The 22,513-nt window shown below is 42.4% G+C and overlaps 2 protein-coding genes and 1 long non-coding RNA gene across 3 annotated transcripts; all 3 read right to left on the bottom strand.

The window, feature by feature from the left end:
• Positions 1-2,242: 2,242 nt before the first annotated feature.
• On the bottom strand, positions 2,243-3,172 carry LOC119065526 (olfactory receptor 2A2-like). The gene has a single exon (XM_037167603.2). The coding sequence runs from the start codon at positions 3,170-3,172 to the stop codon at positions 2,243-2,245; it is 930 nt and encodes a 309-aa protein (XP_037023498.2).
• A 9,184-nt stretch (positions 3,173-12,356) lies between these two features.
• LOC128627050 (uncharacterized) lies at positions 12,357-18,235 on the bottom strand. Its single transcript, XR_008391125.1, has 3 exons — positions 18,110-18,235; positions 13,257-13,417; positions 12,357-12,552 (listed from the first exon to the last, which is right to left on the bottom strand). It is a non-coding gene; the product is annotated as an uncharacterized LOC128627050 (long non-coding RNA).
• Positions 18,236-21,048: 2,813 nt separating this feature from the next.
• LOC119065527 (olfactory receptor 2A2-like) lies at positions 21,049-21,978 on the bottom strand. The gene has a single exon (XM_037167604.2). The coding sequence runs from the start codon at positions 21,976-21,978 to the stop codon at positions 21,049-21,051; it is 930 nt and encodes a 309-aa protein (XP_037023499.2).
• Between the last annotated feature and the right edge of the window lie 535 nt (positions 21,979-22,513).

Genomic DNA, 22,513 nt, shown 5'->3' with positions numbered 1-22,513 from the left:
GAGAGAGGAAGAGAAACATCCACTGGAGAGAGAAACATTGATAGCATGTCTCTCACATGCACCCCGACTTGGGACTGGACCTGCAATGTATGTATGTGCCTTGAGTGGGAACTCCATCCATGACCTTTTGGTTCATGGGATGATGCTCCAGCCAAATGAGCCACCGGGACAAGGCTTCTCAGATTTCTGAAAAGAAAAGTGGGTCATTTAAATGGAAGACCAGAAGCCATAAAAATCCTACAAGAAAACAGGCAGTATAATCTTGGAATTTATTCTAGAAATATTTTTGCGGTATATCTCTTCAGGAAAGGGAAACAAAAGAAAGACTAAACAAATGGAACTCCATCAAACTGAAAAGTGTTTGCAGAGCAAAAGGAACCTTTGACAAAACAATAAGACCACCCACTGAATGGGAGGCAAAATTCACCAAAGACATATCTAATAAGGTGTTAACAGTGTCCAAAATCTATAAAGAACTCAGAAAGCTCACCAGCAATAAACAAGCAGTCCAATTAAAAAATGGGCAAAAGACCTGAGTACCCGCTTCCCAAAAGAGGACCAACAGATGGCCAATAGATGTAAGAAAAGATGCTCAATGTCGCTAACTTTTAGAGAGATGCAAATGAAAACCACAGAGTCAATCACCTCACATCTGTCAGAATGGCCATCATCAATAAATAAACAAACAACAAGTGCTGGTGAGGACGTGAAGAAAAGGAAGACCTCCTGCTGTGTTGGCAGGAATGCAGCCACTGTGGAAAACAGTATGGAGTTTCCTAAAAAAATTAAACATGGAACTGCCATATGACGTACCCAATTCACTTGTGGGAATATATTCAAAGAAGCCTACAATAATAATTTGAAAGAATCTAAGGTCAGGCACAAATAGAATTATAACATTTTATTACAGAACCTCATATCACAAAGTCATAAGCATGTAATTCTGTAAGATAACAATATCACAGTCACACATCATGTGACATTTTAGGTGAAATGCTCAAATTAAAACTACAGATGATGACACACATATCATTACCTGACCAACCACACTTCTGCCAGACCCTGTATATGTACCCGATGTTCATTACAGTGTTGTTTACAATAGTGAAAGATTGGAAGGAGCCCAAGTGTCCATCAATAGATGAGGGGATAAAAAAGCTGTGGAACACTTACACCATGGAATAGTTCACAGCCACAAAGAAGAAGGAAAATTTTACTCTTTGTGACACAATGAAAGAACCTGGAGAGCATTATGCTATGTGAAGCCAGTCAGAGGAAGACAAATATCACAGGATCTCATTTACATGTGGAATTTAATGAACACAATGAACTAGCAAACAAAATAGAAACAGACTCATAGATCCAGAGAACAGACTGACAGCTGTCAGAGGGAGGGGGTGGGGCCTGGGGGAGAAAGGTGAAGGGTCAACCTCCCCAGCATCCTCTCCCACCACGTCCCCTCCCCCCTTGCCAGCTCAGCTCTGTCACACTTGTCTCCTGCTGCTTGCTGCCACTGCAGTCATCCTCAGCTGAGTGGTTCAGAAGCTACAAGAATATTGGCGGGAAACATTTCAAGAACTTCAGCAGGGGATTTAATCTTGCTCTGTTAGAAGTGATCCTAACCCAAGAATAAATGTAAAGTTTGAGTAATGCTCAAAATTTTTACTTCTAGAACCAATTGAACACTTACTAATACATGTACTTCACTTGACCTTCAAGATATTTTAGGATTTTTTACATAGTTTCTTGTTGCACTATAACTTTCCCTAATTTTCCCCTTTGCTACTAAATAATTTCACCAAGGAATTTGGAGTTTCTTTAACCTTTCATTGCATTCACCACACAACTGGTGAGGCACATTCATATAACTCTGAAGTATTTTCTATATTAAAATTTCAGAAATTTTAGCTTCGGAAGAAATCTCCTAGGGCATTACTTTTACTGTGCTGTTTCCAACTACCAAAAGGTGAGAGAAAGTCAAATATCTAAGTACAGAGAAGTGTGTTGATACAATTTTCGCACATTTAGTATCTTCTCCGTGTAATATTTCTGCCTTGAGAAAATGAGAATTTACTTTTTCTGAAAAAAGAAAGACTAAAAATTCCAATAATTTAGTTGTACCATTTTAACTATAAAAGCTATGCTCTTCTATGGAAGTTCACCCTGTTTTCAGAGCTAGAAGTTGAACAATTACTATTTGTATATGAAACTTCTAATTCAGAGAACTCTGTGAGTTTTCCATTCACCTGGACCTGACCTGTAGCGCCCTGTACAAAGCGACCTTCACCTGAGCATTTCTCAGGCTGTAAATGAGGGGGTTGAGCATGGGGTTAAAGAGACTGTAAAATAAGGATAGAATTTTATTCTTCTCCCTTTGTTGACTGGAGTCAGGGACCATGTAAACCACCATGGCACAGCCAAAGAAGAGCCCGACCACACAGAGGTGGGAGGAGCAGGTGGAGAAGGCCTTCCTGCGGCCCTCCCCAGACTGGATCTTCAGGATGGCCCAGAGGATGTGTGTGTAGGAGACCAGCACCAAGCAGAGGGGCCCAACTAAGACCAAGATAGAAGCAGTGAAGAGGACCACTTTGTTGAGCCAGGTGTCACCACAGGCCAGCTTGAGGATAGACAGGAGCTCACAGAAGAGCTGGTTTACTTCCCGAGACCTGCAGAAAGGCAGCCTTTGAAGGAGGAGCACATGTATCACAGCCAGGAAAAATGCGCATGACCAGGACGTGGTGGCCAAGATTGTGCACACAGTCCAGCTCATGATGACAGTGTAGTGGAGGGGGTGGCAGATGGCCACATACCGATCATAGGACATGGCCACCAAAATCAGACACTCTGTAGCAGCAAAACCCAAATATAAAAACATCTGCATGATGCATGGGACAAAGGAGATGGCTCTATTCTGGGTCACTAAGTTTGCCAGCATCTGGGGGACATTGTTGGAAGCATAGGAGATGTCAATGATGGCCAGGTGGGAGAGGAAGTAGTACATGGGGGTGTGTAGTCTCTGGTCCAGACAGATGAGCACAAAGATCATGCCATTTGCCAACAGACTGAAGGTGTAGAGCAGGGAGAAGACCCAGAAGAGGAGAACTTCTGTCTCTGCGCTGAGCTGAAATCCCAGCAGCACAAACTCTGTGCCCCATGACCAGTTCCCCTTCATTCCTTACAGAGACCTGGTCAGGAACTGAAGTGTGATAAAGGTCAGGGCTAGAGAATCAATTCAAAGTGGAGTTAATCTCAATGTGAGCTCAGAGAAAGGTTGTATCCTTGTCACTCCTGGAAGCTTCCCTCCTCCCCCAAACTTGTTACCTGTTTTTAACTTCCCTATGAAATAAATTTAAACCTACAGATAACAGGAATTATACAAAAAACTCTAATATAACAATATGCCCAGATCTAACTAATTTTCCTATTTATTTCATATTTGCATTATGATTTTTTGTCTCTACATTATTATATGAGTACTGCTTCTTTCTAAAGCACTTGAGATTAGAGTATAAATAGACATGTTACCCATTTACCCTTAAATTCTAATTTTTCCACCCAAAACAAGGACATTCAGAAATATAACCACAATTATCAAAATCAGGCAATTTGATATTAACATGAGTCTTTAATGTATAATATTCTCTTTCTCCTTCCCTCACCCAGGACTCAATCCAAAATCACATGTGAGATTTAACATCATTCATCTTTAGTCCTTTCATCTGAAATAGTCACTCTGTCTGCCTTTGCCATTTGCGACCACTGATTATTGGAAGATGATAGAGAAATTCTTCACTACAATGTTCTCCAAATGGAACTGCATGCATCTGCTCATTTATTATTCAGATTGTTCACTCTCTGCAGGGAAATTAAGTATCTTCTATTGTGCTTCATGAACAGGTGCATGAGGTTCACTGTTCCATCACTGGTGAGGCTCACTGGGATCGCCTGGTGAACATGGTGCCTCCTGAGTATCCCCATTATAGAATCATTACCTTTTTCCCTAACATAATTTTTGGCAAAGCCATTAAACTTACTATATAATATTCTGTCCCTTATAGAGCTTCTCAGCCACTAATTTCAGTGCCAGTTGATTATCTTGCCTGACTCGATTACTAGTAGTGATTATTGCAAAATGTGGTGTTCTTACTCCATCACTGCTGATACATTGATTGGTTGTCAATTTCCTCATAAGGAAAGGCTCTAACAGCTACCTACCTATCTATCAATCTCCTATACATCTTAATACATCTGCATCTCTCATTTTTCTACCAGTATGGAATCACGTATTTTGTAATCAAGGGATTATAATTTTTTCTTCTCTTTATTTAATCATTCTTACCTATTGGAGATTTAAACTCACCAAGCTTGCCCTTTTGTTTTCTAACACGTCTCCATAGTTATTGAGCACTTCCTTACTTCTGATGGCTGGTTCACACTTTCCTCACACACTCCCCGCTTCAGCCATGGGCACAGACACTCTTCCAAGAAAGTCTGATTACTTTAGAGAAGAGTCATACTCATAAACCAGTATCTTAATCTCAATAACTTATACTTTTATCATGACTTGTCACATTTCTGATGTCCTCTTTGTAAACAGCAAGCATAAAATTTGGCAAAGAATACAACTTGTTTACGCAATAACACATTTATATGTTTGTAAACATTGGAAACAGCTTAACTGACTTCCCTTTTATGGAGCCAAATCTATTTCACTAAATTAACACTAGTATTGAAAAAATGGTTGATAGTATGTAGTAGTTTATTTTGGGGCAAAATATAGATTTGTAACTAACACCTTATTAATTACCCAGTCATATTATTGTTTTCTTGCTACTCAGAAAATCACAGAATCAAACATTGTAAAGATTAAAGTTTAAAAATATGGGTCATTGTGTGACTATGGTGGTTCTTACCTTGTATGAGCTATTGACATCAAGTTTTGAAACTTTGTTAGAAAAACATGATGAAACTCTTTTGAAGACTAAAGAGATAATACCCTGAAAAAAAACAAATAAACATTTTTATGTAAGAAAACCTTTTTTATTTTTACTGTTTTATATTCTATTTATTTATTTTTAGCGAGGAGAAAGAAGGAAGAAGGAGAGGAACAGAAACATCAATGTTTGGTTACCTCTAACACGCCCCTTACTAGGGGCCTGGACTGCAACCCAGGCATGTGCCATAGACTGGGAACCCAACTGGTGACCCTTTGGTTCCCAGGCTGACTATCAATCCACTAAGCCACACCAGCTAGAACAAGTAAGCAGTATTAATAGTGTGTACATACAGTAATACCACTTTACTGTATGTTTTCATAGGTATCAGAAATTTAAATATATCTATCACAGTGTTGCTAGTCTACTCGCCGGTGGTTCTTTCATTTAGAAATGTATGAGAAACTATTTTTCATGTCAAAATATTTCTATGCAACATGCTGTGAACAGCTGCACACTATTTCCTTGAATATAAATATTTTATTTATTATTTCATTAGGTTTGTGCAATATAATGCTTCAGTGAGAAAATTTGAAACTCATGAATCCTTTCAGGAAATACTGAGATTTGACAGTACTCATTGAACTCAGTCACACAATTTATGTATCTGGGTTCAGGTATGGTTCTGTCTATTCACTTAAAGATCAAACAACAAAATCCCAGCAGCAGGGAGACTCAGCTCTGTCAGAAACCGCCCACTGGGAAGGGTGTCTAACTGCACAGTCCTGACTCCCTTACCCCTGAATTCACCTCTGCTGTGCTATAGTCCTGCTTGGGGGGCTGCTCCGACCACGCTGGCAGCCAGGGGGCACTGGTTCTCCCCTCACACTCAGGTGACAGCCTGCTGGTCTTCACCTTCCTGCAGTTCACTCTTCTCTCAGGTGGATGGTAAATGCTCTACAGAGCTTAGAACAGCCTGACTTCCAATGTGTGCAGCTGTTTGGTCACCAGACTGAAAATCCTTCTTACTCTCAGTCTACCTGCCACCTGAGCTATTTACCCTCTTATTTGAAGGAACTGACACACTCTATGTGACATTATTTCGTGTCCTACCTCCTCCACCCCAGGTTCCATATTGTCCATGGGAAAGAATCGACCCCAACACCACATTTGGATTTCCTCTTAGACGTCTTTACATCTACATCATGAACAACAAGAGACATAGATTTCTCATTAGTGTCTCATCTAGTGTTTTCTTCTCAATTCCAGTTTCTGGCTTTAGGGGAACCCCTGTTTTCTAGGTAAATGGCACCTGTAATTACATGACTCTTCACTGTGTATGAACAGAGGAGAAGGCTCCTACCTGTGCAGCAACTACAAGTTAATTCCTTTAACACATGACCATCACTTAACCCCTCTGCACCCCACAGGCCTTACAGGAAGGCTTCAGGGGAGCAGACAGTGTATTCCCCATAATTACGAGTTTCATCTCTAAGACCATGGATATAATTTTAATTCACACATATTTAAATGCTTGTGAGTGTGGATGAATTTGGTAATTTCAAAATGCTGAGAATTACATCTATACCTGGGGGGGTGTCGGGCCGCAGTAACTGAGCATTCTCAGGCTGGTGTGTGCTTAGGGAGGTATGGAAATGTGTCAAACACATCCATGTGCTGATACACTGGGCCAACCACTGCCCTCACTGTTTTATTCCAGTGGGTGTTCAGGGCACCACACCTTCCTCATCTGAACTGTGATATCGTAGGGTGAGTCCAGTTACAACAGAGAGAGAGCAGTAGCTGCCTGCTTGATCATCTCTGGGCCCCATTTAATGGCTGGATGTCAGACAGCCTGAAAACAGGGTCTTTCTACCCTTGGCAGTTAGGCTAGGTTCTTGTGGGGGGCTCTTCAGAAACAATATAAATGTACAGGCTTCGCCAATAACAACAGTTACAACAGTTAAATCCTCACTATAAGGGAATATGGGTAAACTTCAGGACATACAAAACAGAACAGGAGATTCAGATCTAATGTCAATTTTTAAAGCTAACATTGCTTTTCATCAAATAACAAACTTTTTATCATTATATGTGTTACACATCTTTATGTCTCATAACAATTAGTATAGTTCTAAATGAAACAGGGATTCATGAAATGTTTGTTAAATAGATGACTGTCATTTTTAGTTAAATAAATGTGTATGTTAAGCATCTTCTCTTTGCCAAGGTCTATTAACCAAGACTTGGTTTCTATTTTATTACAAAAGCGCAGTTAGAATTTGATCCCTGGAAGAAACCGACAAAATCCTTGATTTTCACTTTCATAAATATGAGTACGTTTGGAAAAGTTCTATGTAAATGTGCATTAAGTTTGTGACATTAATTTTTCCACAATTAAAGAATACGGCTATCTTATGGAAAGTGAGAGAAGCCACATCAGTATTGCCAAATTCTACTCAACACAGTTGGACACAGTAAGTAATGTTGGAAACACATTTCATCACTGAACATGAAGAATAATAATTTTGTTGAATGTAACTCAATGTATTATTAGTCAGTAGGAACATCTGTTTACTAACTGTTTAGTTTTGTGTCTCCATAAATATATTAATTTAATTTAGATGTAGTTATTTTTATTATTTTCCTTATTACAGTATTATTTTGGTACATCAAATAAGCAACATGTCAATGAAATAGAAGACAGACTCAATCTCTTAAGCAGACACAGACACTGGAACAGATAAAACATCACAGTGAGAACAAAACACTAGTGACGCACATACAAAGGTTCGTGAGGTCAGCACAAGCAGTTCTTCACCTGGGAGGTCCTGTGACTCCGAGTTTCTGCAGCTCTGGAGCTGTGTCCCACTTCCCCGGCTCTGCCCAGGAGTCTCCCACTCATGGTGTCCTATTGGATGATAGTGGATATATTTACATCACACACTGTGATTTCCAATCTGACAATCATCACCATGAGCTGATCACCTGGGTTGGTCAGGAAAGGAAGTAACTGTATGGTAAACATACATTTTACCTGGTTTCAGCAAAGAAATGAATTACTGTCAAACTTCCTGGAAGATTCCCTTCCATGGAGAGAACTTGCAATAGATGTCACTCTCCTCATTCACTAGGAAACACACACCACCTCTAATCTGGCTCCTGGAATTCTTACTCAGAGCCAATGCCTGGCTATAAAGCCCTGGCTGAGACAGCCTGCTGGCTCTGACCACCACTATGCAGGCACATCGGGAGGGGAGTGTGAGGTACTCTGAGGGTGGTCAGGGCCCTGCCCACATCACAGGAGGCAGACAGTCCCTGAGGTGGGGAAGGAAGAAATCCAGGTGCCAGTTCCACTGACCTTCATTTCCTGGTTGGAGTCAGGAGGAAACAGCACCCAGCAGTGCCAGTCTCGTGCACACAGCCACAGTGGTGTCGGCTGCTCTCCTGTCTGCCCCCAACTAACTCACACTGAACATGACCTCCCAGCACAAATCAGTCTCTTCTCTGTGGGATTTTCTCATGAGCACCTACTCTGACATGGTATAAACCCCACAGAGAAGAGAGATGCACCAGTGAACAGGGGCAGCAGCCTGCCCTCTGCAGCTTCTGCAGGTGGAGACCCAGACACTGGAGGGGCTGCAGGTATTGCTGTGGGTCCTTCAGAGAAGCCCAGGGGCACAGCTTCCATTGGAGAATCAAATGATCTAAACACCTTCTGGAGTTTCTACTGAGAGTTCAGATTCCCACAAGGACCATAAGATGATCTGCCTAGTTATCTTCTCCCTACAGGAAAAGAAAAACTCTCTGAATTCCCTCTATAGAGGAAAGCAAAGATCTAGTCTGACCGTCCCTGGGGGAAGAGATCTAGGGACCAGGCAGGGCTTCCATTAGTCCTGTGCTGATTCTCCATGAACTTGGAGGAATCTCAGGGGCTTTAAGCCAGAGACAGACACCATGAATGATGGCAGCCATGCTCTTGAAATGATTAATGTAATGAATGCCTGCTTCTCTAGATCTTGTACAGGGTAGGATTGCTCTCAGAGAAATGTTGAGAGAGAACAGACCCCCCCCAAGTCAGGACGTGTTGCCATCTCCACTCAGGGATCATAGGTACAATGTGGATGGATTATAACATCCATGAGCAACAACTACTGAGTCCCCTTTATGTTTCAGAAAATGTGCCAAATACCTTACAGTGACCACACAGTTCAGTCTGATCATCATTTTCACTCTACAGATGTGGAGCTCGAAGTCTGAACGCACTGTCATGAGTCCTCTGAGTGTGGCCTGGGGACCACAGGGAATCTCTGAGAACCTTTCGAAGGCTCTACGAGGTCTGAACTGTTTTCACAACAATGCTCAGACACTTGGTCTTCATCCTCACTCTCTCGGGTGTGCACAGTGGGGCTTTCTGGAGGCAATATGCCATTCGATGAGGCAGCAGAGAGAACATAGAAGATGTCAACCCAGCTGTTCTCTGCTCAACCAAAACTTAAAGGTTTTTCAGAACTGTAAACCAGAACTGCTCTATTCACTATTTTTATGTTATATAGAAGATAGATATCATCAAAATACATTCTTTAGAATAATGTATAATGAAAATAGTTCTAAAGAATTTAAAAGCACATATTTCATAACCTCTCACTTTTCATTTCTTTTTATTTATTTATTTATTTTATTACACTTATCTAAATTTTTTTTACTTTTTATTTTTTTTAATTTATTTTTTATTGATTATGCCATTACAGTTGTTCTATTCCCCCTCTCATTCCCCTCCACTCTACCCCCCCATCCCCACCATTACCCCCCCTTTAGTTTATGACCATGTGTCTCAAGTCCTTTAGATTCTATATTTCCCATACTATTCTTGCCCTCCCCCCTATCTATTTTCTACCTACCATCTATGCTACTTATTTTCTATACCTTCTCTCCCTCTCTCCTCCTCCCACTCCCCTATTGCTAACCCTCCTTGAGATCTTCATTTCTATGTTTCCACTCCTGATCTAGCTGTCCTTTTAGTTTGCTTTTGTTTTAGGTATGGTTGTTCATAACTGTGAGTTTGCTATCCTTTCACTGTTCATGTTTTTTTAACTTCTTTTTCTTAGATAAGTCCCTTCAACATTTCATATAATAAGGGCTTGGTGATGATGAACTCCTTGAATTTGATCTTATCTGAGAAGCACTTTATCTGTCCTTCCATTCTAAATGAAAGTTTTGCTGGATAGAGCAATCTTGGTTGTAGGTCTTTGGATTTCATGACTTGGAATACCTCTTTCCAGCCCCTTCTTGCCTGTAAGGTCTCTTTTGAGAAATCTGCTGACAGTCTGATGGGAACTCCTTTGTAGGGGACTGCCCCCGTAGCTCTTGCTGCTTCTAGGATTCTCTCCTTCATTTGAATCTTGGCTAATGTAATGATGATGTGCCTTGATGTGTTTCTTCTTGGGTCCAAATTCTTTGGGACTCTCTGAGTTTCCTGGATTTCCTGGAAGTCTATTTCCTTTGCCAGATTGGGGAAAGTCTCCTTTATTATTTGTTCAAGTGGGTTTTCCACTCGTGACTGCTCCTCTTCCCCTTCTGGTACCCCTGTAAGTCGGATGTTGGAGCGTTTAAAGATGTCCTGGAGGATCCTAAGCCTCTCCTCATTTTTTTGAATTTTTGCTTCTTCGCTCTTTTCTGTTTGGCCATTATTTGCTTTCTTCTGGTCCACTCCATTGATTTGAGTCAGTTTCCTTTTCAGTGCTATTGGTTTCCTGTGCAATTCCATTCATTTCAATTAGTTTCGCCTTCATACGTTTGTCTAATTTGTGGCTATAATCAGGCAGTTCTGTGAGGATCCTGATCACCAGTGTTTTAAACTGTGCGTCTGAGAGTTTTGCTATTTCTTCATCGCTTAGATTTATAGGCTCTGGGACTTTGAGATCTTCTTGAACCATTTTTGGTTGTTCATGCCTGTTAAGTCTGAGGAGCAGAGCCTTGTACTGCCAGGTGGCTGGGTTGTGATGCTGTATGTGGGGGCATGGTCAGAGCTGGGAAATGGCGGCCCCTCTGCAGTTTTGCACCCTGGGTGAGGAGCAGAGCCTTAGGTGGTTCACCAGGGTGGGGCCACTCAGGTCGCTGGGTTAGGAAGGTGTATGTGGAGGCGGGGTCAGAGCGGGGAAATGGTGGCACCCTGTGCTGCTCCTCGCAGTAAGGCCTGCTCAGTCCTGTAGTCTCACCGCCCACTCCCTCGCTTGTCTATCTGTGCACAAAAGCTCAACTACAGTCAACCCTCGCTGTTTCCCCACAGTAGCTTGCTGAGTCACTTACTAGGTCCAACCCTGCGCCTGGTTTCCGTGCGCCCGAGTCTATCTGACCGAGTTTTTCTGTGCAACTCCACTCGACCAGCTGCTGCTTTCGCCCCTCTTACCAGTCAGGCTGAAGAATTTGTTGTTATCAGACTTCCGAAAAGTTCAATTTTCTGTGTTCTGACTGTGTTTTCTGTTGCTAATATTTAGTTGTCTCTAAAGTTGGTTGTGAGGGAAGGCACAGCATCTCCACCTACGCCTTCATCTTGGCGGAAGTCCCTCACTTTTAATTTCTATGTGACACACACACCAACACACATAAACACATAAATAAAGTGTCTTTGGGTTCTTAGTGAATTTTCAGAGTTCAAGGGGGTCCTGTACTAAGTGACAGATGACCAGTTTGGGAAGGGCCAGAGGTGGAAGCAGGTGAGTCCTACCAGACGTCAACTGTGTTTCAGTTTCCTGTCCCTGCAGCAGATGAGCACAAACCTGTGAATAGGCTTCCACCAGCACCCTGTGTCCTACTGTCTCAGTTCCAAAGGTCTGGAGGCCTGGTGGGCTCAGTTGCATTGTCAGTGCCTGACTTACAAGTGGAAGGAAAGGTTCAGGCAATGTGTGCCCCCCCATCTGTGGCCCTGCCTGTGGACCCTCCACCTTCACTCTTCACTTCCCCCTCTGACTTCCTCCTCTGCCAGGAGCCAGGGGGACCTCTGCTTTCAGGAGGGTCCCCTGACTGGGTTCAGCCCACAAGCACATCCTCCCTGGTTTAGGATCAGTTGGTGGGAAACATCCCTTTCCAGCAAGTCCCCAGACAAGAGCTGGACTAGATGACCAGGGGGCCAGTGACTTGGGAGACCTTCTTCAGAATTCCACCTGTCCATCGAGTCTTTTCTTATCTGCTGTGCTCTGTCCCCACTCCTTACATCATGTGTTGGTCCTTTGGTTGATGCCCACTTTTCCACTGTTTTTGACATAAGCACACCTACCTCCAGAACTCCCCTCCCAAACTGTCCCAGCAACTCTGAATCCCAGCTCAGAACACAATTTCCATTCCTGTGCCTCACTCTCAGGACAGGATTAGAATGATTCAAAGTGTCTTTTCGTTTTCAATTTGCATAAACTTACCTGAATGAACAGTTGGTTGCACAGTCCCCCACCAGGCTGTAGAACTTTTTCAGCAAAATGTACATCACTCCTGAGCATCTGGGTTTAAGCAGCACGTACACAACAGATGCAGTCACAGCTTATTTAGTATAAGGAACACGGCCCCAGCGTGGCTCTGTCCCACATCTGAAGGCCCTGGGATAACTCGGAGTGACAGGTGCATCCTGTGTAAAGCCATGACATACATTTCCATAGTTATGTGCTAACTTGATTGGTACCTGCTTCCCTTTGAGCGGTGTTATTCCTACCTGGTAATAACCTGTGCAGAACTCACAGGCACATGAATGAGCAGCTAGATAAATCACCACCTTCCTCAGGCTACATTCACCACTGGGGCTACACTGCGAGGCAGCCTAAACCCAAACTTCTGACACTTTTGACCATCCACATTGGTATTCCAAATGACTTACTTATGTGAGGCAGTTGGACCTTCCTAATCTGCTCATTCCAGGGAACAGATCTTTTTCTACAGTCTTTTCCTCCTCATCCAAAGGAAACTCAGCTTGTCCTGTGATGCCATGAGAGCCACCTGTCTCTCGCAAAGCCCTTTTGGTCTGTGTTTGGGGACAATCCACCATGCTTGTTATTTCCATTGTATATCAAAGGTATGAGTGCAGTTTCAAGGTTTGTTTTGTTACCCCACAAAAGATGGGTCCCCCATATTATTGCCAGAGAAGTGGTAGTCCTCCCTCAGTGTGACTTAGTCTGGGTGTACCACAAGGCCTCCTGGAAACTGCCTCCTGCACACAGGGCCCCTTCCCAGGGAGTTGGTACCTACCCTGTGAAGTCTATGTTTTCTTCCCCTAGTAACCCATTGTCTTTTTCTGTTCTGTTCAATAACTTTCCTCCCACAAAAATCAATACATACCTGTGCCCAGTTCCCCAGGTGGTAGCTTTGTTCCATTAAAGCAGGGACATTTCTTAGCTTGTGATTATCAAGGTGGACAGTTACACTGTGATAAGCCAGCCGAGAACTGAAGAACACATGGTCTGATGGCCAGATGGATAGTGAGTCCCGAAAACCTCATCCTAAAAGAGAGCCGGTACAGTAGCAGCAAGCTAAAAAATAGGAGTCGAAAGTTACTGCTACCTAGCCAGAATTCCATCCAGTCACCAACAACTGGTCCAGTTTCTCATCCATGAGCCCATATTTGGGACATGACCAAAATATGTCCCAGTAAAGGCCACTCAGAACTGCAGGCTTCCATTTGACCTTGTCAGCTTCCAAATGCAAGGTCATCTGAGCAAACTTGTGACGTCACCACTCTGTGTGTCTGGCATAATTGTGCTAAGAGACAGTAGCATTCTGTAGGTGGGAGCTTTTCTTGAGGCTCTGATGTAATGTTAGATTTCCTTACCTCCCTTTGTTTACCCTCAGCTACTCCTCCTCCCCACTTATCCCTGATTTTCAGATTCCGTCCTTTGGAAGGGATATTAGATTCAGCCTGTGCTGTTACAGCTGGAAGTTGAGCAGGTGTCCTGAATTGTAGAGGGTGGGGTCACACAGGGGCAGGATTGGTGGGCCACCTCAACCACCAGGCAACACAGCTGACTCACTGTAACCCCACTCTTGCCAGATGGGGTGAAAACAGAGGCACCCTAGGAGCCATCAGGAATCCTGGCACAAATGTTTTCAGGTACAGCTATATTGTCTTGCTTAGGGATTAGCCCTGCTTCTGGGGCAGGGAAATAGAAAGTTGGGATTATGTGAGGAAGAATGCTCAGTGGTACCAGCATCACCCACAACCCTTCCCTCAAGTATCCCCAGAAAAGTGGAGGCGTCCTGAGTATTGGACGATAGTAGAGTAACTTCCATACAACACGTTGGGTACAAGGACACTGGGGAACTACAACAGTAAACACAGAGCTCTCAGATGAACAAGCAGAACTTGTGAAGCTGCCATCCCTAGGGTTCAAGGCACACAGCAGAGGCTGGGTGTCTAGAATCCAGAAGGTCAGAGGAATTGGGGTTCCGACTTGACCTTATGAGGAGAAGGGGCACCCCAGCGCCGCTGTGGCCCCAGCATGGAATGATGAGGCTGGCTCTGGGAAGGTGAGTAACTAAGGCTGGGCAGGGGCCTTCACTGCCACTGCCAAGAGCTATTGGGCAAGGCTGACAAGAGCAGCAGGCAGACAGAAAGGAGCAAGGTCCTTTTCCCTGCTCCAGGCTCCCAGTCTGCTTTAGAGCTCCCTACCTACACAACATAAGCATTTGGAAGCCACGAAAAGCAGTAATCCACTCTGCCTGGTGTGGCTCAGTAGGTTGGATGTAGGCCTGTAGATGGAAAGTTTGGGGGTTTGTTTCCTTTTCAGAGCCCATGTAGACCTGGATTGCCAGTTTGGTCCCAGTTGCCACACATACAGGAGGCAACCAATGGATGTTTCTCACATTTATGTTTCTCTGCCTCTTCTCCCCCTCCCCCCCGCAACATCTCTCTAAAAGAACAAGAAGCATGTCCTTGGATGAGGATTAAAAAAGAAAACTCATAGTCCTAATGTCCTAGTTGGGTTAAGAAAAGTTGTCAGGTGGACCACAGATGCTGGGGAGTGAAGTTTGTCAAAAAGAACAACATCCACATCACTCACACTGAGAGTTCATTAATGGGCAGACACAAGAATTACTTGAAAACACTAACGGGAAGGTGAGTTTTAGGTGTGATACACAGAGAGGTTTGCTGAATCCTTAAATTGAAGCAAACGTGCTAGCTACTCACAGGCAGAACTGTGGGCCAGGGGCCTTCCCTCTGAGGTCCAGTCTAAGTCACAAGGAAAGCACACACCCAGAGGAGAAGGTGTGCTGCTTGCTAAGGGTGGACAACCAGAGGGGAGGAGGTCGCCACAGCAACAGCAACTAAAAGTCAGATGTTGCTACTTTCTGGTCCATGCACCCATAAAACAGACTGAAAATGGGACATTTTCCCCCTACTGGTTAAGATGGCTGGATGAGACACTGCGTGTTGAGTGCTATTGATGTTCAGTGCACAGCACTGGGTGAGGGATGGACAAATACGGTAGCTGTTCTCATCAGAGCCCATCTGGTTTTCATATTCAGTGAGCTCTGCTGCCCACAGGAGCTAAGTAAGGGTTGGGTGGCTTTTCAAAATCACCTTTTATGCTATAGTATTTAAAATTAAGGCAGAGATGAAATATGAGAGTTTTTCTTGTATCTTACAAATTTTAGTAGTTAAATTTATTCTATTTTTTATTTTCACATATATTTTCATTTCAGCATAGTTGGTGCACAGGATAGTAATGGTTAGATGATTTCAGGTATAAATATAGTAATGTGACATCTTGAAACACAATTTGTAGAAGTTATAGTCATCATCCTACCACCCTACAACCAACACTATACTATTGTATGTTGTAGATTTCGCTATTTACTGCATGTATGTACCATAATTGCAGTGACATTACATTTGTAATTATTAGTTCACATTTTCACTTTAAAACTTATAACTCTTTCTTGTGTATCTCTGAAATCTATACAGTCATCATTTTAATGACTGTATAAATAACTCTTTGAGTTAGAGTGGAAAAATTGGTCACTTTATCATTTTGTTAAGTGTGAGTTTACAACTTTCATATTAAAGAGAATTTTAGTGGGAAAAAAGAGTCACATTCAGTAATTATATTCCCTCAGGTGAAGGGCACACACTTACTCTTCTGATCAAGTCTGTTCACTCTCAGTGTGAGATCCAGAAAGACTCTTGAAGCAAGTGGCCACCCTCACCTCAAAGCGGGTTAAAAGTACACTTTATGGTAACACCCTCAGAGGTCACCTAGGTGTGTGGGACACATCCCCGACCACTGTGTTTGAGAAGTAAAAAGAATTACTAAATGTCAATCTGCCATCAAGGCAGAAGAACCACACTCTACTAGTCAACTACAGTGTCTGGTAAAATGTCCTGGGTAACAATCAGCATTTTCAGGAGGGAAATGACAGAGAGCTGGACTAACCAGAGTGCAAGTGCTGATGAGAGACACTGGAGAACATGTAAACACTCTGTACATCTACATAATTCACAGGTCTTCACTTAAAGGCTCCTGGGGACCATACACAGCCCAGATTGTTTCTATGAGACTTAATTACCAGTCCTGCCCTGTGTTAGGTAGTGGCTCAGCATTTTACCCCTGAAGATGGAAACAGTGAGAAAGGCTCCTACACCAAGGTGGTAAAATAAAAGAAGGCAACCGATCTAGCACCTGCATTTGGACCCAATGAACTCAGAAGGAAAAGCAACTGAAGGTTAACCAGGGTCCTGCCCTCTGGGAGCTCCTGTAGAGGCTGTAGACCCTCTTCTTTGTTTCTGACTGAAAATAATGGGGAATTCTCAGAAAAGGGGGTGTCAGTCTCCAATGGGATCTACCTAGTTGGCAGTCCTGGGGTCTCACTGGAGGGTGGTTTGTGACATGCAGTGTGTGGCCCCTGCCACCAGGAAGGAGACAGAGCAACTCTCTTCTCCTGCTTCTGCTCTCACCCCTGCAGGACACACAGCCACAGAGCACTGCTCTGAGATGACGTCACTTATTACAGAACCCAGATCCTCTGTGCTGTTTGGATGTTGTGCATCTCAGCACTGCCCTGGTCCCCAAACCTGGTCCAGGTGAACCTTAGAGGAAGTAACATCAGTGTGTGTGTAACAATGAATAAGCTCCTGGCATAAACCATGATATTTAGGCCTTTCACCTCTGTAATCTGGGTCCCAAGAGTGGCAGCAGAGGTGGCACATAGGCTCCCCAAAATACCATCAGAGTCCAAGTGAGAACTCAAGGTATTGATAGACAGATGGTTTTGGAGTCAGCAGGAAATGGCCCGGGAACTCCAAAGTGTGGTCAAGGTGTCCCCATGGGGCTTATTACAACATAACTGAGAGAGGGTTTTCCACGGCACAAAGCATTGGAGGTACCCTCTAATCTCTGACCTGAAGTGCGCAGATTCGGAGTCCAGCCCTTCCAGGGAGGGGAGGAAAGGTCCCTCTCCAAGGTGGCTTCCCTCAAAGCTTCACGCCTCTTTTGGGACTGGGAGAGGATCTGCTACCTAACACTGTCATATTTATTTGTACTCTGTTGCACTCTCGTACTCAATGTAATGGAGTCAAAATGGTATTTTGGAAATCTCATATCAATGAAGCATGCAGTTTACAACAAATTCATTCCTTACTGTGTGATCCCTGACTTTCTGGGATCACAACCTGAACTTGGGAAAACTGAGCAGTTAATCAATTTTGGGAACAGGTCCACCTGTGCTCTAACTGTACATTTCCATGCTGATAAGAAACACACTAGATACACAAAAAATGGCTTCTGATCATAAGACAAGCCTGATGCATCTTGGGATATCCATAAATATTGGCACCTGTCTTCATCCCCATTTGTTTGATTGTACATGGAATCTTCAGAAAATCTAAAAACTGACACACAGGTGACGAAATTAGTAGCCAACTGATCCTGTGAGAACAGTCATTTAGCACACAGTGTGTCATCATCTGACCATCCATTATAAAAACAATTAGAAGGTAATAAATAAAATATTAATGTTTATGATACCAAACCAACTATAACCTTGGGAAATGAATCATCTCAAAATTACATACTTATGCCGCATTATCAAGGTGACACTCCTCTAACTTCTAAAAGTGATCACAGCCAAAAACACACATATATAAAACACAAATATACACAAAGGATATTGACACACACAACACAGGCAGCTCTTACCTGCAATAAACACGTTCTCAGGTATGTACGTCATCCATCAGTATGGGGCACTTCCTGTCATCACAGCTCTCATTTCAACCTGTATTTATAGCTCCTATGTTACAAGCAAGGTCCACTAAAATTTGATTATGCTTTCTACCTGAAAGCAGAAGGGGTAAAAATAAAAACACACTGATCATTTAAATGTCTCCCAAATTAAATTATCTGAAAATCAGTTTTCAAGTCATTGGTTTTTTACCCATATAGTAAATATCCAACTAAAGAAAAAATGAATATTCAGAAAGTCACAGTAGGTGTATAATTCATGGAAATAATTATAAATTGTTAGCAAATGTATTTATTGAGTACTGTGTGTCAAAGCTCAACAGTTTGATGGGGGTTTGTTCGTATCTTCAAAAAACAGAGGGTAAAGAATTGACTATGGCTTATTGAGCAGAGCCCGAGATACAGACACTTCAATTGGTAGCTGTCTGGGTTCTGACTGTGAGAGCTGTGACTGAGAAGGGGAATGTATTTCTACAGTTTTGAGAAATACCCTTCAAAATAGTTCAATTACATTTTCTATGATGCTGGCTTCCTTGATTCATATTGTTATTTTTATGCATTTTCAGACACTCATATCCTTGCCTGAGGACTTGATTACTGATTTGAGAAAGAGGGGGAAATAGGGGAAGAGTGAGAGAAAAAGAAATATCCACTGGAGAGAGAACCATTGATAGGTTGCCTCTCACATGCACCTTGACTTGGGACTGAACCTGCAATCTTTTTATGTGCCTTGAGTGGAAACTCAATCCATGACCTTTTGGTTCATGGGATGATGCTCCAGCCAAATGAGCCACCTGGACAAGGTTTCTCAGATTTTTAAAAAGAGAAATGGGTCCTTCAATTGGAAGAACAGAAACCATAAAATTCTAAAAGAAAACAAGCAGTAAAATATTAGATATTTATTCTGGAAATATTTTTGATGGTATAGCTCTTCAGGCAAGGGAAACAAACAAACAAAAAAGACTAAACGAATGGAACTCTATCAAACTGTAGAATATTTGCACAGCAAGAGAAACCATCAACAAAACAAAAAGACCACGCACTGAATCGGAGATGATTATTCACCAAAGACATATCTCATGAGGTATTAACAATATACAAAATCTATAAAGAACTCAGACAGCGCAACACTAATAAACAAGCAATCTAACTGAAAAATGGGCAAAGGATGTGAATATACATTTCTCCAAAGAGGACTGACACATGGCCAATAGACATAAGAAAAGAAGCTCAATGTCACTAAGTGTTAGAGAGATGCAAATGAAAACCACAGGGTAACTCACCTCACACCTGTCAGAATGGCCATCATCAATAAATAAACAAACAACAAGTGCTGGTGAGGACGTGGAGAAAAGGGAACCCTCCTGCAGTGTTGGCGGGAATGCAGACTGGGAATGCAGCCAGTGTGGAAAACAGTATGGAGCATCCACAAAAAATTAAACATGGAACTGCCTTATGACATAGCCAATTAACTTTTGGGAATATATCCAAACAAGCCTACTACTAATTTCAAAGAATATAGGGTCAGGCACAGATAGTATTAACAAATTTTATTACAGAACCTCTTATCACAAAATCATAAGCATGTAATTCTGTAACACGATATATCACACTCACATACCACGTGACATTTTAGGTGAAATGCTCAAACTAAAACTAGATATTATGATATACATATCATTACCCTTTCACCATACTTCTGCCAGAACATGTATATGCACCTGATGATTATTACAATCTTGTTTACAACAGCCAAAAACTGGAAGCACGCAAGCGTCCATCAGTAGATGAGGGGATAAAAAAGCCTGTGGTACATTTACACCATGGAATACTACATGGCCACAAAAGAAAAAGAAGAAAAGTCTTGCCATTCCTGTCAGCATGAATGGACCTGGAAAGCATTATGCTAAGTGAAGTAAATCAGTCAGAGAAAGACAAATATCACACAATCTCATTTATACGTTGAATCTAGTGAACACAATAAACTGACAAACAAAATAGAAACAGACTCACAGATCCAGAAAAAAGACTGACAGCTGTCAGAGGAAGGGGGTGGGGGCTGAGGGAGAAAGGTGAAGGGTCAACCTCCCCAGCATCCTCTCCCACCACGTCCCTGCCCCCCTTGCCTACTCAGCTCTGTCACACTTGTCTCCTGCTGCTTGCTGCCACTGCAGTTATCCTCAGCTGAGTGGTTCAGAAGCTACAAGAATATTGTCGGGAAATATTTCAAGAACTTCAGCAGGGGATTTAATCTTGCTCTGTTAGAAATGATCCTGACCCAAGAATAAATGTAAAGTCTGAATAATGCTCAAAAGGTTTACCTCCAGAACCACTTAAATATTTACTAATACATGTCCTTCACTTGATCTTCAAGATATTTTAGGATATTTTACATAATTTCTTGTTGCACTACACCTTTCCCCAACTTTTACCCTTTGCTACTAAATCATTTCACAAAGGAATTTAGAGTTTTTTAACCTTCCATTTCATTCACCACACAACTGGTGAGGCACATTCACATGACTCTGCAGCGTTTTCTGTATTAAAATTTCAGTCCATTTCATAAGGTCTCTCACAGGGCATTACTTTTGTTGTGCTGTTTCCAACTACCACACAGTGATAAGAAGTCAAATATCTAAACATAAGCCACAGAAGTGGGTTGGTATAATTTTCTCACATTTAGTTTCTTCTCCATGTAATATTCCTGGCTTGAGAAAATGAGAATTCACTTTTTTTAAAAGAAAGACTAAAAATTCCAATAATTTAATTGACCCATTTGAACCTTAAAAGCTATGCTCTTCCATGGAATTTTACTCTATTTTCAGAGCTAGAATTTGAACAATTACTGCTTGTATATGAAACTTCTATTTGGGAGAACTTTCTGAGTTTTCCCTTCACCTGGACCTCACCTGCAGCACCCTACCCAAGGCGTCCTTCACCTGAGCATTCCTCAGGCTGTAGATGAGGGGGTTCAGCATGGGGTTAAAGAGACTATGAAATAGAGATAGAATTTTCTCCTTCTCCTCTCGTTGACTGGAGTCAGGGACCATGTAAACCACCATGGCTATGCCAAAGAAGAGCCCGACCACACAGAGGTGGGAGGAGCAGGTGGAGAAGGCCTTCCTGCGGCCCTCCCCAGACTGGATCTTCAGGATGGCCCAGAGGATGTGTGTGTAGGAGACCAGCATTAAGCAGAGAGGCCCAACTAAGATAAAGACAGAAGCAGCGAAGATGACCACTTTGTTGAGCCAGGTGTCACCACAGGCCAGCTTGAGGACAGACAGGATCTCACAGAAGAGGTGGTTTATTTCCCGAGACCTGCAGAAAGGCAGTCTTAGAAGGAGAAGCACGTGTATCAGAGCCAGGACAAATGAGCAAGACCAGCACATGGTGGCCAGGACTGTACACACAGTCCAGCTCATGATGACAGTATACTGAAGGGGGTGGCAGATGGCCACATACCGATCATAGGACATTGCCACCAAAATCAGGCATTCTGTAGTAGCAAGACCCAAATACAAAAATGTCTGCATGATGCATGGGACAAAGGAGATGGCTCCATTTTGGGTCACTAATTTTGCCAGCATCTTGGGGACATTGTTGGAAGCATAGGACATGTCAATGATGGCCAGGTGGGAGAGGAAGAAGTACATGGGGGTGTGTAGTCTCTGGTCCAGACAGATGAGTATAAAGATCATGCTATTTGCCAACAGACTGAAGGCGTAGAGCAGGGAGAAGACCCAGAAGAGGAGCACTTCTGTCTCTGCGCTGAGCTGGAATCCCAGCAGCATGAACTCAGTGGTAAATGTCTGGTTCCCCCACATTCTTTACAGATACCTGGTCAAGAACTGAAGTGTGATAAAGGTCAGGGCTGGAGAATCAATACAAGGTGGCATCAATCTCAACGTGAGCTCAGAGAAAGGTTGTATTTTTGTCAGTCCTTGGAAGCTTCCCCTTCTCCCCCAAACTGGTTACTTGTTTTTAACTTTCATATGAAATAAATGTAAACTTATAAAAAAGAGTCAAGAATTACTCAAAGTACTCCAATATAACCATATGCCCAGTTTTAACACATTGTACTATTTATTTCATATTTCCATTATAATTCTTTTACTTTATATTATTATATATGAGTGTTGCTCTTTTCTGAAGAACTTCAGATACAGTATGAATAGAAACAATACCCATTTACCCTTAAGTTCCTCTTTTTTTCCATCAGAAACAAGGACATTCAGTAATCTAACTGAAATTATTGAAATCAGACAATTTGTTAGTGACATGATTCTTTAATTTATAATATTCTCTCTCTACTCCTCTCACCCAGAATCTAATCCAAAATGACATGTGAAATTTAACATC

The sequence above is a fragment of the Artibeus jamaicensis genome, unplaced genomic scaffold, assembly GCF_021234435.1.
Source record: "Artibeus jamaicensis isolate MK-2021 breed Jamaican fruit bat unplaced genomic scaffold, CSHL_Jam_final contig_1044, whole genome shotgun sequence".
Taxonomy (NCBI): Eukaryota; Metazoa; Chordata; class Mammalia; order Chiroptera; family Phyllostomidae; genus Artibeus; species Artibeus jamaicensis.
The sequence above is the reverse complement of the archived record's forward strand: the minus strand, read 5'-3'. Positions and strand labels throughout refer to the sequence as shown.